The sequence below is a fragment of the Paracoccidioides lutzii genome (assembly GCF_000150705.2).
Source record: "Paracoccidioides lutzii Pb01 unplaced genomic scaffold supercont2.12, whole genome shotgun sequence".
NCBI lineage: Eukaryota > Fungi > Ascomycota > Eurotiomycetes > Onygenales > Ajellomycetaceae > Paracoccidioides > Paracoccidioides lutzii.
Window position 1 is genome coordinate 617,908 of NW_015440958.1, and position 17,305 is coordinate 635,212.

At 44.8% G+C, this 17,305-nt stretch overlaps 8 protein-coding genes across 8 annotated transcripts; 2 read left to right on the plus strand and 6 right to left on the minus strand.

Moving 5' to 3' along the window:
* Positions 1-777: 777 nt before the first annotated feature.
* On the plus strand, positions 778-1,950 carry PAAG_04848 (hypothetical protein; the record flags this gene model as incomplete). Its single annotated transcript, XM_002793273.1, has 1 exon — positions 778-1,950. The coding sequence occupies one exon, from the start codon at positions 778-780 to the stop codon at positions 1,948-1,950; it is 1,173 nt and encodes a 390-aa protein (XP_002793319.1).
* A 673-nt stretch (positions 1,951-2,623) lies between these two features.
* PAAG_04849 (hypothetical protein) lies at positions 2,624-4,711 on the minus strand (the record flags this gene model as incomplete). The annotated part of the gene is made up of 4 exons (XM_002793274.1): positions 2,624-2,764; positions 2,863-3,864; positions 3,929-4,035; positions 4,105-4,711. The coding sequence occupies 4 exons, from the start codon at positions 4,709-4,711 to the stop codon at positions 2,624-2,626; spliced, it is 1,857 nt and encodes a 618-aa protein (XP_002793320.1).
* Positions 4,712-5,442: 731 nt separating this feature from the next.
* Positions 5,443-6,160, minus strand: PAAG_11938 (hypothetical protein; the record flags this gene model as incomplete). The annotated part of the gene is made up of 2 exons (XM_015847500.1): positions 5,443-5,875; positions 5,973-6,160. 2 exons carry the CDS (start codon positions 6,158-6,160, stop codon positions 5,443-5,445), a joined length of 621 nt encoding a protein of 206 aa, XP_015702890.1.
* A 77-nt stretch (positions 6,161-6,237) lies between these two features.
* PAAG_11939 (hypothetical protein) lies at positions 6,238-7,287 on the minus strand (the record flags this gene model as incomplete). The annotated part of the gene is made up of 3 exons (XM_015847501.1): positions 6,238-6,386; positions 6,484-6,938; positions 7,244-7,287. The coding sequence occupies 3 exons, from the start codon at positions 7,285-7,287 to the stop codon at positions 6,238-6,240; spliced, it is 648 nt and encodes a 215-aa protein (XP_015702891.1).
* A 468-nt stretch (positions 7,288-7,755) lies between these two features.
* PAAG_11940 (hypothetical protein) lies at positions 7,756-8,095 on the minus strand (the record flags this gene model as incomplete). The annotated part of the gene is made up of 2 exons (XM_015847502.1): positions 7,756-7,909; positions 7,971-8,095. 2 exons carry the CDS (start codon positions 8,093-8,095, stop codon positions 7,756-7,758), a joined length of 279 nt encoding a protein of 92 aa, XP_015702892.1.
* Positions 8,096-8,276: 181 nt separating this feature from the next.
* On the minus strand, positions 8,277-9,186 carry PAAG_11941 (hypothetical protein; the record flags this gene model as incomplete). Its single annotated transcript, XM_015847503.1, has 4 exons — positions 8,277-8,554; positions 8,671-8,780; positions 8,899-9,008; positions 9,049-9,186. The coding sequence occupies 4 exons, from the start codon at positions 9,184-9,186 to the stop codon at positions 8,277-8,279; spliced, it is 636 nt and encodes a 211-aa protein (XP_015702893.1).
* An 815-nt stretch (positions 9,187-10,001) lies between these two features.
* PAAG_04851 (osmotic growth protein) lies at positions 10,002-12,358 on the minus strand (the record flags this gene model as incomplete). The annotated part of the gene is made up of 6 exons (XM_002793276.2): positions 10,002-10,099; positions 10,207-11,190; positions 11,265-11,728; positions 11,830-12,067; positions 12,169-12,237; positions 12,325-12,358. The coding sequence occupies 6 exons, from the start codon at positions 12,356-12,358 to the stop codon at positions 10,002-10,004; spliced, it is 1,887 nt and encodes a 628-aa protein (XP_002793322.1).
* Positions 12,359-16,710: 4,352 nt separating this feature from the next.
* On the plus strand, positions 16,711-17,070 carry PAAG_11942 (hypothetical protein; the record flags this gene model as incomplete). Its single annotated transcript, XM_015847504.1, has 1 exon — positions 16,711-17,070. One exon carries the CDS (start codon positions 16,711-16,713, stop codon positions 17,068-17,070), a length of 360 nt encoding a protein of 119 aa, XP_015702894.1.
* Between the last annotated feature and the right edge of the window lie 235 nt (positions 17,071-17,305).

Below are 17,305 nucleotides of genomic sequence, written 5' to 3' on the forward strand. Positions count from 1 at the left end.
GGAACCAGGATGGAGAAGGATGGAGATAAGTTACTTGTAGAGAGGGAGGAAAAGAAAAGGTGAAGTTGAAATTGAAGAAGATGTTGGATGAGGCTCAACAGGGCAGAAAGAGGACAGAAAGCGGGCACAGGGCGTTTGTTGTACCAACAGGTATCTCGCGAGTATCTCGCGGCCGTGTTACTGGAGAAAAGTACCTGGAAATACCTTCCGAAACGCCATGCAAATATCTGGAGTACATGGATCCTATTTTTAATGTTTTTGGTTTTTGGTTTTTTTAATGGCGTTTCTCTTCCATAAAATATACTTAAGCGAAGAGATATCTAGGTCATTGACTACGTATGTATTATGATATTCCTTCATTTACTGGTTAGGTAACTAACTAACTAGGATAGTTCAGTTAATTAGTTCTACAATCTGTGGCGCCCAGCATTCACATGTAGCTAACTTAAATAGATGGAACCAACTTAAAGTCGGCTCCTGGTATCAACCTCTTATCTCGCTACTCATATGTGCGATGGCAAATTCTATACAGACACACAGCCTATTTTGGATAATATACGCTTATTTTACGGTAGGGGATATCCTTTACAGCATTACATTCTCCATACGTACGTTTCTTCAGTTCAGCTTCAAAATACGTTCCCATCATACAAACCACAAACCAGCGAAAATCGGCAAACTAACTAACATCAATCCTGCAGGATGAATGAGACAATATCTCATCAATGAAAAAGCACTCCCCAGTGGGAGAAAATAACATAAAAGAAAAGAATAACAATGCATAATAATACTCCCCCAATCCCTCCGGCGGGCCCTCAGAGACCGCCGCAGCGGGATTCTCAACAAGAAGAAAAGCCACCGCATTCATCCTCTGGTTCCTCCTCTAATCCCTCAGCCGATTCGTCCTCGCAAATCCCTTCAATGGCCAGCAGAATCCAAGATTCCGCATCAGGATTGCTATATAATACCTTCTCAGGTCCCTCGTCCCGCTCTGTCGCAGACGATATAGCCTCGACCCTTGCCGCTGGCCTAACCTTCTCCGGAAAAGGCAGCTTATCGTCCTCTCCTCACGCTCCACTACAAGCCAGCTCCTCAACTTCGGGGAATATCCTCCAGTCTCATGGATTAAGCCTAATGCAGCCGTCAATTCGAGCTGGCGGAGATCGAATGTTCCCTTCTGAATCATTTCGTTCTACGCCGTCATCAACGTCACACGTGCACAATGAAGATAATAAAGCCTGGGAACAATTCCAGGACTCTACGCAGAAGAACGCCGCGAACAATGACACACTCCTCCTAAACGCCTACGATCTATCTAGCGCGAAAGGGAAAGGGAAAAGGAAATCACAAGAAGAAACAGACCTCATTCGCACCACCTCCTCCATCACCCCTGACCAACCTGGCAACTTCGACTCCGCCTGGCACAACCCCTACACTCCAAACACCGCACACAATCACAACAATAACCACATCTACACCCCCAAACCCACCGATGGCCAAGCAGTCGTTTCCCTCCTATCCTCACCCTCTTTCCAATCAACCGCCTTCACACCTCCAGAATCTCCACAATCCGAACTCTTCGAGCTCGACACGTCCATGCTCCCCCATTCCTCCTCCACCATAAGCCCCACTCCTCTATCCAAACCACCCTTCACATCCGCAGCCACAACATCAATCCCCACCTTCCTCCCCAGCCAACTCAGTCTAATCCCAGATATCGCTTCCATACTTTCAGCTATACAACAACAAGATTGTGACTGGACGCAACTTCCCAGTGTAGCAGAGTGGTTGGAAGTTGACCAGACGTACCAGGATACGGTGTGGGGATTTCTAAAGCCATATGTGGAGGCGGTGAGGAAGGAGATGGGGGAAAAGGGAGAGATTATGGACGATGGGCCCGCGGTGAAGAGGCTGGGGCTGGTTCTGGGGCATTTGAGTGCGAGATTGTAACGGATAGGGGAGGGTTGGATATATACCTACTTTATGTTGATTTGCTGCGGAAGGTATTTTCTATATGTGTATTTTACTTGCGGAAGCGATGTTTTTATTGCGGATATAGGGGTTTGGACATCTTGAATATATACGATTTACGACGATGCCCTCGAGCTATTTATATACGTGGGGTACAGTGGTATTTCTTCATAGAGTATGGAGGGGTTTTCAGGAATATCCCAGCGCAAATCCCCTTTCCAGGACCCACGTGTACCCTTAGTTGCAAGGCGTAGAAATATTGCTGTCCCTTGTCGTGCAGAGCGAATCTCTATCCAGCAATTCTGGCCGCACATTTCTCACCAGACATATCGCATTACAGATTATAAGAAACGGACACCCATACTATGCTACGCATACGTTGAAAATCTCTTTATTTTAACCTATCAGCGCTCCAGCCGCCTGCCATTCTCCCCCATAACCTCATGCGCATCTCAGTACCTAAGCCATATATCAAAGGACAAACAGAATACCCATCCGATTCCAGTCGAATTGACAGGTGGACACATTTACCTAATAGCTACGCGGAAGAAAAGCCATATCTCGCCCCCAGAACTAATCCCATATTCGGATGCCCAGCAATAAAAGCAGCCTTCATCCATGCATTTCACCATCCTATGCATCAGAACACTAATTACTCCTTCCCGCGAGGAGGAACATATAGCCCTTCCTCCATTCCCTTAATCTGCAGTGCCAGCAGGCGTGAGTATAAACGACCCAGAGCCAAATTGCCGCCCATGTACCAGAAGTTAGGGTGGCCACTGTATCGCCATATCTATCGAGAACCATAACGTATCAGTGAGCAGTCCTATGAAAGCATCAAGGAATCAGGGGATGAATGAGAGAAAATAATAAAATCCCAATGCATCTTACAGCGTTAAGCTCCCCCTCCTCATCCAAATTCCATGCCGGCAAAAGCTTCTCAGCAACCTTATCACCCATAATCTTCCTTGCAGTACTCTTCATATTGTCATACCCCGTCGCCAGCACCACAATGTCAGCAGCAAGCTTCGTCCCATTCCCGTCCGCGAGCACCAAACCATGGGGTTCAAACCGTTCAATACCCCCCTCACTCTGCTGAACCTTCACCTTACCATCGATAATCAGTTGGCTACATCCGATATCAATATAATACCCGCCTCCACGAGTAAGATACTTTCTGAAAATGCCCGCCCCGTCACTGCAAGCATCGAGCTTAAACCTCACTCGCGATAAGTTATCAAGCATATCTTTATCGAGGCTCTGACGGATCATCTTTGTTGTCAAGGAGGAGAAGACAAATTGCACTGGGATAGGCATGCTCTGAACGTAGGTATCCGCGTCATCACTGGGCGGACCGGACTCGTCGTACATGCCTGCCAATAACGCAGCCGTCCCCTTCTTCTGGGAGATCACAAAGGTCCCACCGCGCTGGAGCATGGTTACGTCTGCGCCGGCCTCACAGAAGTTTTGCGCAATGTCATGGGCGCTATTACCGGTACCGACGACGATGACATTTTTGTTTTTGATATCCTCGTACCCGGAAGCGTCTTTGTGCTGTGTAGAATGATACACCGCACCCTTGAAATTTTCCTGGCCAGGGATGCTGGGGATCTGAGGTTCTCCAGAATGGCCTGTGGCTAGGATGATGTGGCGTGGGTGAAGGGTGCGAATAGAACCGTCTTCCGAACGGACTGCTACAGTCCATATTTTTGAATTTTCGTCAAAGCTGCTGCTCGCGGCGTCCGTGCTGGTCCACACATTGAGTTCCATTAAGCTGGCATACGCTTCAAGCCAATCAGCCAACTTGTCCTTGGGGGTAAACGTGGGCCAAGTGGACGGGAATGGCAGATAGGGCATATGGCAATACTGGACCGGGTCATGAGTTACCAGAGTCTGTAGTTCACCATGTTTCAGTATGATAGGCCTGTCACTTCTCCGGCTTGTTATCTCTACTTACCCTGTATCGCTTGCGCCAGTTATCGCCAATTCTAGCATTGCGCTCGATTATCAAGGTCGGGATTCCCAATTGACCCAGTCTAGCACCGACCATGAGGCCCGATTGCCCTGCAGAATCATTTTGTCAACACAGCCATCATCTCACGCCGCAAATGGAGACTATAACTTGGTACATACCCGCTCCTATAACAAGAACTGTAGGCTCACATTCCTTGAAGCTCTTCTCTCTGATTCGTCTCTGCGCCCAATTCTCTCTATGTGTGTTTTCGAGCAGAGAATTGCTTCCTCCCTTGGGGCGACTGAAGCCAGACTTCTCTTCATGCCCTTTCAAAGCCATCAAAGTGAAGCTGAGCAGGTAGGCTTTCCAAACATCATCGGTATCCAGGACAAGTCGAAGAACCCCAGATCCCTTCGCGATCTCCGTTTCAAACTCAAACATGGTCTCAATCCATTGTAATCCTGGAGCAGCAGTCTTAAACGCCGGCTGGAACTGACTAGAGTCCCTGGCATGAAACTCTCGAAACCGTACTCTCTCCAAGTTATCCTGGAAGTAAGCGGCTATCCTGTCTGCACCATGAATAGTCCGAAGGTCCCAAGATATAACCACCATATCTCGCAGCCACGCATCTTTGTGGAAGAGTTTTTGTAAATCGGATGCATCACCCTGCGCCAATGATGTGCGGAGTTTGTTTATCCATTCTGCTACAGCATTGCGGGGCTCGGATACGTTCTCCCTGACCGGGAGTGTGAGGAGAGAGATGACATGCGAATCCGGTGCCTCCATAGTGATCAGATTGGAAAATAGCGAAGGATTAGGTTGGATAACGAAGGAATAGAAGTAACAAGGAGTGGAGTTAAAAAGATGGTAGATGGCTGCAGGGAGAATGAAAGCCGAGAGAGCTGGGAGATTGTTGATTGAGGGGATTGGGGGGATTGAGAGGCGTTGAATGCATTGTGCAACAGCCGTTGCTGTGTTGACCAGTTACACAACATATATTTGCCAGAAGTAGCTACGCCAAACTACGGGCATTCTGGAAAAGAAACTGATGCATTCCATATAAATTCTTCCTGGGTGATCCTGTAAGGCAGTAATTAGCTGTTAATATACTGCTCCTAGGTGTGTTCATCAATCCCCCAACTCGACAATGATAAATCAATTCCTTAGCTTCGCGAGAAGATATATATTAATAGCGTTGACATTGCGTACCCCTCCTTCAACGTACTGTGGAAGCCGACCCCGGAGACGATGCCTCAGTAAACGATGTTTGCAGTGCGCGGCTGGTCAAATGAGTAAGATCAATTACGAAATGGCTTTCAAGGTTGTTCTAAGAACCTAAAAACTAGATAACTAAATTCTCCTGGAAAGGAAAATGTAGATACTAGTACATGTAAAAATATTAGTGAACTCAATGATCCGGGCTCTATATTCTCCAACGAAACAACCATTGACGGTTTCTTACTGAGATTTGACATAGGATAATACGCAACACTATATCACCCCAGTGTAAAACTGGATTACTCATTGCCCAACTTGCCAATCGCATACTCTTCAGGAATATCTTCTAAATTTGGGATAATAGTAGGTACGACACCACACTTTTTAGGCCGTCCAGGCAGGGAAACGAACTTTGGCATCGGTCTGACTTTTCCCAACTGCTCAATCCGTCTCGCAATATTCAGCAGCTTCAGGTCTGTCCACAGCAATCCCAGGATCTCCATTCCGATAGGTACGCCATTTGGTGCATCTTTGCTAGATGTTGAAAATCCCGCGGGAATCGTGACGACTGGTAATCCTGTAAGGGCGCCTAGAATGCCATCCATGCCACCGGACTGGGGGAGCCGATTTTCACAACGAGGTTTTTGCTGCTCTGGGTATATAAATGCACCCAATGAGTGAGTTTTAAAAGTAGCTCGTAGTGGCAAGTTTGATGTTTTGGATTCCGTATTGCTTTAATGCGAACGTTGAGTTCCTTGTTTATGAGACGAAGGCGATATTCACATAAGAATGTTGACTAGGAATAACAAGATAATTTCCGCTGCTGTACAGCTCCGACAGGCTTGAAGGGTGGGAGCCTCCAAGCGATTCACCTTGCAGGTACAAATCCATAAGTTCGCGGAACTTGAACTTCTGGACATCTAAGTTTCCCGAAATCGTGCTTGAGTTGTAGATCTGTTCGCTGATAGAAACAACAGTAGCTCCCGAAGCCCGCAGTTTTGATACCATAGCATCCATCGCGTTGTTCACTGGAGTTGTCTCAGGGTCTACGGTGCGGTTGAAAAAGCCCTCGACTAAACCCAGTCGAACCCCTTTCAATCGTCCTCCACGTAATGCTCTGGGTAATCCGCACCCACCACAGATTTCGGGACAAGGGCCGTCGTGTTGTCTCTGGGATCATATCCGATATTCGCCATGACCGTGAGAGCAGTAGCCCCATCTTCCAATGATCTGCCAATCGGGCCTAGTTTTTATCTTGCGTATCCGACACGGGAATGACTTCATGCCGAGAAATAAGGCCACCGAGTGGGACGGATGCTGAACAAACTATTTGCACTCACGGGACTCCTCAACGAGTTGGTAAACCGTATCAGTCCCTGTTCCGAATACGGCGAAGGAAGCTGCAATAGCCGCACCGGTTCCACCGGAGCTCCCGCCAGGCGTGCGTGTCAGGTCGTGAGGATTCAGAGTTTGGCCCGCATAAGAAGAAACAGAGATGCCCTCAAGAGCCAGTTCATGAAGATTTGCTTTCCCCAAAATAATCGTTTCCGCATCGCGGAGCACCTTAACGGGTGGGGCATCTGCTTTGGGTTGAAAATCCTTGAGCGACATGCTAGCCCTAGTGGTTTTCATGTCGATTGTATCGTAATTATCTTTGAGAAGGATGGGTAAATAAAAAAGAAGCCCAGTGGTAATATTCTTTGTCCGTATCACCTTGTCCATTTTATCCGCATACTCTAATGCATGTGAATTTAGACCAATAGCTGCGTCGATTTGCGGGTTGTATTCCTCTATTCTAGCCAAGAACGAGGAGACAATCTCTTGACAGGAAGACCGTCCTGAAAAGAGCGCATTGTGAACCTCTTTCGATCGTGGCTTCCCGGCTCTCAAAGGTTGAGAGAGGTGATAAGTAATTTGATGCAAAGCTGAATGCCGTCCAAGATGCAAATAATATATGTTTAATAGGCCACATGTTTGTCGCGGCCCGGTCAGAAGGCGCAGCGTAGGAGGATTAGAAAAGAGATTTGTAGTGAAACACGCCGGGCCATCGGGGTTGGAAGAAGAAATCGATGCATGTTCATGAGTGACGTGGTGGCTCACTTATAATGCTGTTGATCGAATCCATATGGTACGGTTAGTGACATTATAAGGCAACGCTTTGAAGAGCGGGTGGTTTCTGCGCTACGGTCCACTAATCATCTCAATCCTGACAACAGCAAGGGTTTCGGGCCGAGAGGAGCGATAAAGAGTTAACTAGACGAAACGCAGACTTCACCCCATTTCCTAATTGCTCTTCCCGTCCTCCCCGTCTGGTTTTCTAAGACTCCGGGACTCCAGTGACCTAATAGGATATGCCAATCTCACCAGTCGGATAATGCGCTTGCATTCCAAAAGGTGTGATAATCTATCAAGAGAACGGCTTATTGGACAGGTAATGTTGTTTTCACTCTCTGAATGGTCACATATGTTCGGGTTGGAAGCACCTTTGAAATTAACCGCTGGGGTCGCTATGGTCTGTGACTCTGATACAGCCAGAGTTTAGAGAACAGCTTCGTTTCTTCTTCATCTTCGTGACGCCAATGAATATATCTTTGAACATTCGACAGTTGATCCTAGCTATCTCGTACTCCTCCGGGTCCACCATCCCGTCCACCGGTTGCATCCCTTGATCGCGAGATAATTTCAGCATTTGTCCGACTCCGGTGATGTTTTTTGCCTTCCTCCGCATGAAGATCGAATTCCTCTTTTGTAAAAAGAGCGAACACTCTGTCGTCTTATCAGGTCATAGCATAAACCCATAGCGCTGCAATAGACATAAGGCTCTGACGCAGGAAGAAGTCTCGATTTTCTCAAACACCCGTCACAAGCCAGGTTCGGATTGCGTTTCAGCAGGACATCTCTCTGCTGTTTTAGGACTTCCCAGCGGAAAGCCTTTGAAGACCTTAGCTTCATGGTACTTGTGAATAGTTTCATTCTCAGGTCTTGATCGTTGCGCCTTTGCTTGTCCTCACTTAAGTGTCAAAATTGGTGGGCATGATGGGACGACCCACGCTTCTCGGACGGGGCCGGCCATCATGCGAACATCCCAAGGTACACAAGATTGATAGAATAGTGACACTGCACTTACGCTCTGTCAGTAAACCACAACAGCAATTTTGCACATCACTGGGTCGACGAAGACATTGTCCAGATGTAAATCTGGATGCCAAAGGACACTTGTGCCGGCTGCAGGGTCGTTAGATCCAAGATAAGGCGTGGCGTCCAGATATTTTGATAGAAGCGAGAGAGCTTGTTTTGGCAGCACGGGGTCTTTGAGAGTCACATAGGCGTTTATGCGAGGACGAGCGTTTGCTTTGATCCGAGCTACTTCATTCTTCCCCATAGCTCTTGCATATTCCTCGGAGCTTCGCCCTGCGCGGAATAAACACGCAATTAGTGGACCGCTCAATAGTAGTATCCCACACACAACGGCTTCCGCTTATACGGCCCTCTGTCCAAATACATGTTCTTTCTGTCATTACTCCAACGTTCAGCTCTTGTGAGAGGCTCAGTTGCAAGGCAATTAAGATCTAGCTGAGTCCCTACAAGAATCAGCCAGGAGGTTGTCGTCTCCTCTGCAAGAGTTGTGGGAGATCGTCTTTGAAAATAAAGACAGCCATGCTTCTAGAATTTGTTAGTCAAAAGAACGTGTTCCAAATCAAGTTTCACAGGGTAGTTCTGATTCTCTAGGCCACTGGTTCCATAAGCTCCCTAACCTGATACCGGGAGCCTTTCCCTCGATAATATACTCTGCTCCAACCGGGTTCGCAGAATCCGACGACCATGCGGACACCCGGGGAACGGGCACATTTGCTATCTCACGGAGCTAGAAAGATGTAGTCAGAATATCGGCCGTTCCCTGATACAACTCTGGGAATGGAGGAGGCGTCGGTGTCTCCCCGCCTCGAGAGGACAAAAAGGAGGAGAATTTTATTCCCTGAGGATGATACGGAAATGGGAAGGGGCATCAATCGAATGATGCCTTGGGAATGGCTCCAGGACATCGCTGCATAGAAGATGTAGTATTGATGAATCTCAAAAGCAGTAACTTTACACACCGAATAACGCTGTCCTTTCCCTGCTGCATTAATAGCTGGTGCAAACACTGATATTGAAATATCTAATGTCTTTCACAGAACATCACTGGGAGGTGCGGGGACACTGTCAGATATCTGAAGTGCTGGGCATAAGCATCATTTTGTATCTGCGTACGGGTATGGATTGCGCGCATTGACAATCAAATATTAATACTCGATGGATGGAATAGCAGCGATTGCTAGTCTTGGCATCTACGAAACATATAAGGCAAAATGGCAGAGGGTACAACAGATGCAAGGTCACTTCCATTCTCTCAAGATGTTTTAAGAGTAAAAGAAGAAAAGACTGTATTTCATTCATTCCAAAAACACGCACGAAGCATAGCAGAAATATCTTAAAAAATATATGTACTCAAAAAAAAAAACCACACTCCTGCATACAAGAACGGAGATGGTTAGAGATGTCAAAAAATCGCACTTATTAAGTATTTGTCAAACACAGCAAAACGAGCAAAAAACAGGATACATGGAAAAGTGTTAGGTGGTAAGGAAGAAACCTGCCGCCGTCGAGCTCCATGCAGTTTCTTTCTCTCCTACTTGGAAGGAAAATGATAGTGGGGATGTTTATGCTAATAAATGTACAAAGGGGGCAGTTCTTACGAATGCTGTCTGTAATCAGGAACCCAACAAGGTGGAAAACGTCATGATCGTTATAAAGGGCGCAATGGGATAGAAGAGGTTGGAAGACGGAGTGTCGATGGGGTTTCAGCTAATGGATTTATTTAGTATTCCAGGCTGGGTGTCTGGCCCTTGACGCGTCCGATGACGATATCCGCAGCATATTTGGGGATGACTTCATCGTCGTGGAGCATTTCGAATTCTAAATTAGAGGTTATTTGTTAGCAGTTGATTCGAAAAGGCTTTGCTACAGCCGACATGTACGGAAAGAGATTCTAATGGAGACAAAAAGCGGACTGGGTTGCTTACCTTCCGACGCATCTTTGCCCATATGGCTGAAGAGAGCCTGGGCTCCACCAGGGTGCTCTTCAAGCCAGTTGGTGACATCCATCACGACGCCCTTGACGACGATCCACAGGTCATTCTTCTTGTTGTGCTTCGCGACCTCTTCCATGGTAAACTCCTTGTCTGGGACCTTGAATTTTGCGACGTCTGCGGCATTATCTGTGGCCTTGGCAGGTGCTGCAGACTTTGCTGCTGCAGCAGTAGGAACGGGAGCAGCTTGGATGGATTTCGCACCACTGTTTCCGCCGGACGGAGCGGTCCATTCAACGGAAACCTTGCCTGGCTGGGATGGGTCGATGTGGAGGGAAATCTGGTTCAGACGGGACGAAGCTGCCGCGGAAGGATTGGAGAGAACCTGCTGGAAAAGATATTGGCTTGCAGAGTCACCGGCAACACGGCCGTAGACGACACAGCCCAGCAGGGAGGATCCACCAAGTCGGTTGGCTCCATGAACACCACCAGCAAGCTCACCGCAGGCGAACAGGCCCTCAAACGGCTTCTTCTCTGAATTGAGGACTTGGGCCTTGTCATTGATCTCGATTCCACCCATGGTGAAATGGAGGACTGGCTGCATCAGAGCGACGTAGAAGGTATCTTCGATTTTTACGGGGCCGTTGTGGAAGAACTTCTTCCCAAATGGATCCTTCAGATTGCCGTCGGCAATCTGGTTGTAGTCGTCGAAGGTCTTTTTGAGCGCAGCTTCTCCACAACCGATTTCCTTAGCCAGCTCTTTGCCGGTCATCTTCTTCATCAGGCCACGGCCGGCATAGTGACGGGTGTGGAAGTCGAGAACATTAGAGGCTTTGCTGTTAAGGATGAGGCGGATGGGCCACTTGCCCTTCTCCTTTTGCTTCCACATTTCACCGGAAACATAGTCTCGGTGACCCAGTTCATCGGCAAATCGCTGCCCATCAGAGTTAAGGAGCAGACCTCCCTCACCACGGAGAGCTAATCATCGTTATTAGTAAAAATGTCGTCCTCTCAAAAAGCAACTATAGGAACATTCAGGGGGTTGGATATACCTTCGGCAGCCAGGAACTTCCACTTGGAGTCAGGTTCCTTAGGATGAACAAGACCGGTAGGGTGGACCTGGACCTTGTCCATATCGATGCCATTAGCGCCAATAGCCATGAGCATCTTTTGGCCGTCACCAGTGGCATGGACACCGTTAGTGCTGGACAAGTTGAAGGTGTCTGGTCTCCATTTCTTCAGGAGGGAATCTTCAGTGAAATCAGCTGCGTATCCGCCAGTAGCCAAGATCACGACACCATCAGCGATGTGACTCTCGCCATTGTGTTCATAAGTGACGCCAGTGATGTTGTTTCCTTCCTTATTCACTGCGGTGACTCTAGCCTTCTTAAGCACCTGGACGCGGTGTGGCTCACTCTCCGTAAGCTCTTCGAGACGCTGCATCAGAGCATATGTAATAGCCATACCGGGGAATTTGGCATCATGACCACGATGCGTTCGGGGAAACGAATGTCCTCTATTTTATATCAATCAGCTATCAATATTCTGGAATTTTTGCTTCTCTCCAACATCATCAAACCAAAGAGCATTTAAGATGTAAAATGGTCATATACGCACCCAAGCCGGGAAACAAGAGTAAGATCAAGGTTGAAGATCTCCTGCAACCAATGGATAGCTGAGGCAGAGTTATAAGTAAGGACCTTGATTAGATCTGGGCGGGCCTTGTCTCTGGCTGATTTGAGAGTATCCTCATAGAACTGCTTGACGCTATCGGCAATGCCCAGATCGGTTTGTGTCCGCGTGAGAGCACCATTGATGCCGGAGGTGGCCTTGGTGGAGTTACCGCCAAAGAAGTCTGCGCAGGATTAGCTCAATAATCAATTAATTTCATTTTGGCGGGAAGGTGAGAAGGTGGAGAAGAGAGTTGAATTAGGTTGATTAAAAGATTGGGCTTACTTTGCTTGTCAAGAACGAGCACATTGCCACCGTTCAGATAGACTGTGTGAGCTGCGCTGAGGCCCGACACTATAGCACCACTATCGTCAGTAAAAGCTGTATTCATCCAGGAGAAATAGAGGGGTCCCGATGGAAAGGAGCTCTGAAGAAACTCACATCCACCGCCAACGACGATAACTCTGGGAGGCATGGTTGCTAATTAGGTAGAAGAAGAAGAAGAAGAAGAAGAAGAAGAAGAAGAAGAAGAAGAAGAAGAGGGAGAAGAAGAGGGGTAGGTATGCTACGTGCGCTGTAGTTCACACGGAGAGGATAAGGATGGTTAAGAGTTCGCAGATGGGTAGAAGAGAAGAAAAAGTCAAGGATGAAAAGAGAGATCCAGGATGGAAATATGAAGCCTGGCGATCCTAACGGCAAGATGCGGCTTAGTAGTCGAATGGCATGTTATGTTCGGCAGGCGCTGGAGAGCACTCTGGGAGGTACCTGGTTCACAGCCGACCTTGATTTTGCCTGGCTCGATCTCGGCCGAGGTCCCAGGCGTCGTAGAAGGCAACCCTGACATCGAAAGTTACCCCGTATCCTGTATCAGGGTGGCCATTAGTACGGCGCTAGTCTACATTAAGGCAATCGCCACTTTTCCCCCAAAGTCCCCAGGAATTTTCAGCCAGTCAGTATCGCATTAATAAGTCAGTTAGTTACCGGGTGAACCACAGAATTCACCCCCTTTCCGAACCAAACACCTTCCTACTATATATAATTCCTGGTGTTGTTGCTTAATTCGAAAATTTGTCGCTCTTCTGCCTGTGGGCACTGCCTAATAATATTACATTTGCTACAGGTAAGGAGGGTTCTTCAATTTCTAGTCCTTGGATATAAATCCTTCATCTTTTCTTTAATCTATTGAACTCCTGAGCTCCAGCAGTACTAGCTAATTTTTCATGAGTGGTTAGAATTTCTTCTTCAGCTATATTTCCCTCTGTTGCTTCTGTCTGGTGTTGATAGCTCTCAGCTTCTATTCTTTTATATTAGTATAATACCACTATATATAATCAATAGACGTATTTTAACTAGCTGATTAGAAGCTAATTGATAATACCAGAAGAAGTATTTATATAATATCTAGTTGTGTTGTTCTCTTATTTCAATTAAATTATACTACAAAAAATTTAAAAGTTCAGAAGAAGTAGAATTTATAAAATTTATACATTGATTCAAAGAGTAGAAATTGAAATGAAATATATAATTGAGTAGAAATTTTATTTAAAATGAATAGTATTAAATCTATTACTTGCATATACTTCATGCTAACAAACAAAAATTATTAATATAATTAATCTCTAATTTGATGTTTTAATGATTTTTTATTATATACTAATATAATTATTTATACTTAATAATTTATATATATTTATTAAATAGGTTTCAGTATATCTATTAAATACTTTTCATAATCATATGAAGTTAAACTTACTCTTAATTTAACTTTTATCATTAATAATAATTATTTAATTATTTGATATCTACTGCTTATATTTTGAGTCTTAATAAAACTTGTTTTTCAGTATAATTTCATATATAAAGCTCAATTTATGATATTAATTGTTTTAATTATAGTTACTTATTCTCTATTTTCTAACTCTATAAAAGTTGGTTTATTTTCTCTCATAAATTTGATCACTTTTAAATTCATTCAAATAACTCTTATTAAGAAGTTAATCTTATTAGAGTTATATATCTATAGTCTTGTATACTTTCAACACTACTTTTTAAAAGTATTAGTTATTTATCAATTGATCAATTGAATGCTTTTTTAAAAATATTAAATCCTTATTTATTATTTATTAAATGGTATATTTATATAAAAAATTTAATCTCTTGCTTAAAGTACTATTTAATTAATTTCTATAGTATTAGAAATATTAAATTTAAACTTTACAAATAGCAGATCAATCACTATTATATAATTGTAAATAAAAAAAATTATTTTCTTTTATTTAGAGATTATTTGAACTAAGAACTTTTTTTTATAATAATTTATTCTTGATTATTGAGTCAAGGATGTGATTATATCTTTAATTTATATAATCTATCAAACACTATAGTAATAGATAGATTGTTCACTTTAAAAGTAACTTTAATACTTGAGATTTAATTTGATTCATAGACTTGAATATCTAATAAAAACCTGGCTTTTTGATTAGAAGCCTTCTCGCTAAGAGTGGCTGGCATATTAAATAATTTGATGATGAGAAGGATTGAGCTGAAAGATGTTTAGTCAGACGGTTTGTTTAAAAGGGGGTGGATTACGATAAAGACAATAAAATAAATACACCATTTCAGCTCCAGGTGCTGTCCAGGTGCTGGAAAGAGAAACAGTTGAAAAGGAATAACTACGGTGTACTCCGTATAACCACTCCTTGTCGGGTTTAAAATCTGGAGATAAAGTTTCTCGCTTTCCTCATAAGTAATAGGGGGAAGCGTCCTTGCTGCACCTCAAAGAATAATGAAAATTTAAATACGTAATTAGACTGAAACTAAAATAAGCTCATGGTGAGATAGTACACAGCTACATCTGATTCTAATCAATTTTCACATGCTAACTAATTGCATACCTTCTGATCTCTGCATCTGCATCTGACATTACCAAACGATTAATAAGTAACTAACTAATAGTTATCAAATTCCATTTGTCTTTAACTAGTTTTGTGGAATGATGCTTATTTCATCTTCAAACATGCACCATGTGCAAGCACAGTGTAACATCTCATAAAATTCTGAATCACTTGATATTACCTCTCAAGTTAAAACAGTCTCTGATTAAACACTGAAAATACCTCCTATATAATTATACACTTTGACTGTCATGATACGAATAGCTGAGATACTTCTAGCAAGTATTCCATATAAAATCTGGATGCTCTCTTTCATACACATGAGAGCGTGCATTTAGGCCCACTTTTCCAAAACATTGTAAACCCTACAAAACACCCTTGTAAAACCTAACAACGAACTATTTATCCCTTTCTCTAATCACACCATGTAGCAAGCTTTCGACAATCACGCTGTGACCTCACGGAATCTTCGAGACAGCTTCGATGGCCGCAGTTTCTATAACCTTTCCGTCAGGCTCAGCGCCAACCGGGATATGCATATACCGCAATGACAGTCTACTCCGTACGGATGGCAGTTCCGTCGTAGTTCCTGTCTGACTCCACATCAAAGCATATCCGCGGTGGCCTTCGGCCAAACGGTCTGGCCCTTTAGAGATGGTGGGTGAAAAATAATTGCGAAAGTCGGCAGACCTCAATATGATACTTTAAACGGCAAAAATGAGTTTTTGACTAAAAATTGTCTATTTTGATATCAAGCGGTGTTTCCGAAAATGGAGCGGTTTTGGGTATCAAGCAAGAGGATGTTTATAAGAGAAATTAAGAATCTTGTAACAATTCCAAGGCAAATCCAAGGATTTGTGGAGAGACAACGACTATTTGAATAAAATGCACTGGGAGCATTGCGATTTAAAGTACACCCATTTCTGTGCAGTGATTGTGAGGGATTGAATGCTCACTTCATTTTGTCGTGGAAGGCGGTACGAGAGATTCATCCTCCGCTTTCAAACATGGAGAAAGCAGAGGCTACCACCATTGACGATAGGCCTTCAACCGTTGCCCCCCCCCCCAAAAAAAAGTATTCTAACCATCAAGAGCTTGTTCTGATGGGACACCGTCATGCATTGGCATTTGGCTTGGAAGAACATGTTGAATCGTTTCACGCCGGGAGAGATTTATGGAATGGCAACCCTGCATATTGGACACAGCTTGCCCTCTCATTTCTTTGAAAACAGAGCCATTTTGCAAGTGGCAGTTTATGGCCATAAAATTGAATCTCCGTGGTTTCAGCAAGTGCTGATCTGCTCTTGAACTTAACGTTGCTATCTTCTCAGTTGATTCCTTCCCGGCTCCTTATATCCAGTATATAATAATCGAAAATATATTCTGAGAGGATTTCGGCGCAAATTAACATATATCATTCCCACCAATTGTTCCAGCCAGAGAGAGCCTAGCAGGCTGGATGCAGTGCACTGGTCCGTAACTATTACTTACATCCATTGGTTCCACGATACGGCGGCTGGTTCCGCTACGTATGCGTAGATTCATGGCCGGCCTTGCCCGGTTGGTACGCTCCGCCTGCTGCACGTGGTCTTGATAGCCTGTATATAGCGTAGCTAACCTCCCCCAGATGGGATGATCACTGAACGGAGATACATGCGCGATATTCGTCATCAGAGCGTAACAACCGGTCAATGCTGGCTAACAATTTAGTTCCTGTCACGTGAATCTCGTGTGGAGACCATCTGGACAAGTTGCCTACTAAGGGCGCGGCGGCATCTAATAGATGGAGTGGGTGGTGCATGAGCTGGTTCCAGATATATTTTGACCTTGGTGGGTTATTCAACCACCGGGCACTCGACATGTTGGCAAGAATAAAGCCAGTGATACCTCGCGTTAAAAGTTATCCTCTTCTACCTGGCTTTTTTTCATTCATATGATCCGGCTCTGCGACACTTTGCACAGACTCCTCCAGGGGCCATACCTTTTAGTCCTCATTATTGCGGTCCAGAGTGCAAATCGCGAAAATGTCGCCCACGTGAGGAAACTTGCAGAAGGCGGGATTTACAGAGTACTTCTCCTTACCATGGACGATGTCGTAGAAGTCATCGTCAAGATTCCATACTCCATCGCCGTTCCCAAACAACTCGCGACTGACAGTGAAGTCGCAACACTAGACTTACTACGCTCAAAAGGCATACCAGTCTCCACGAGTGGTTGCATGGTCTTCCCACACGCAAAAATGACATGGGGATGGAGTATATTGTCACGGAGAAGGCCATCGGAATTCCCTTGAAAGACCGTTGGTTCATTCTTGCTGGCAAGGAAACAAATCCGCTTCGTTACCATCTATGTGGATATTGAACGCAAGCTTTTGTTTTGTTCCGCTTTGGTTCGTATGTGAGTATTTATTACAAGGACAAAACCATCATTACCCAGAACTTGCAGGCAGATTTTTATGCTTCCGGAACTGAAGACAAGGATGGAGACGCTCGTCGATTTTCATCGGGCCCACGGTTGATTATATGCTC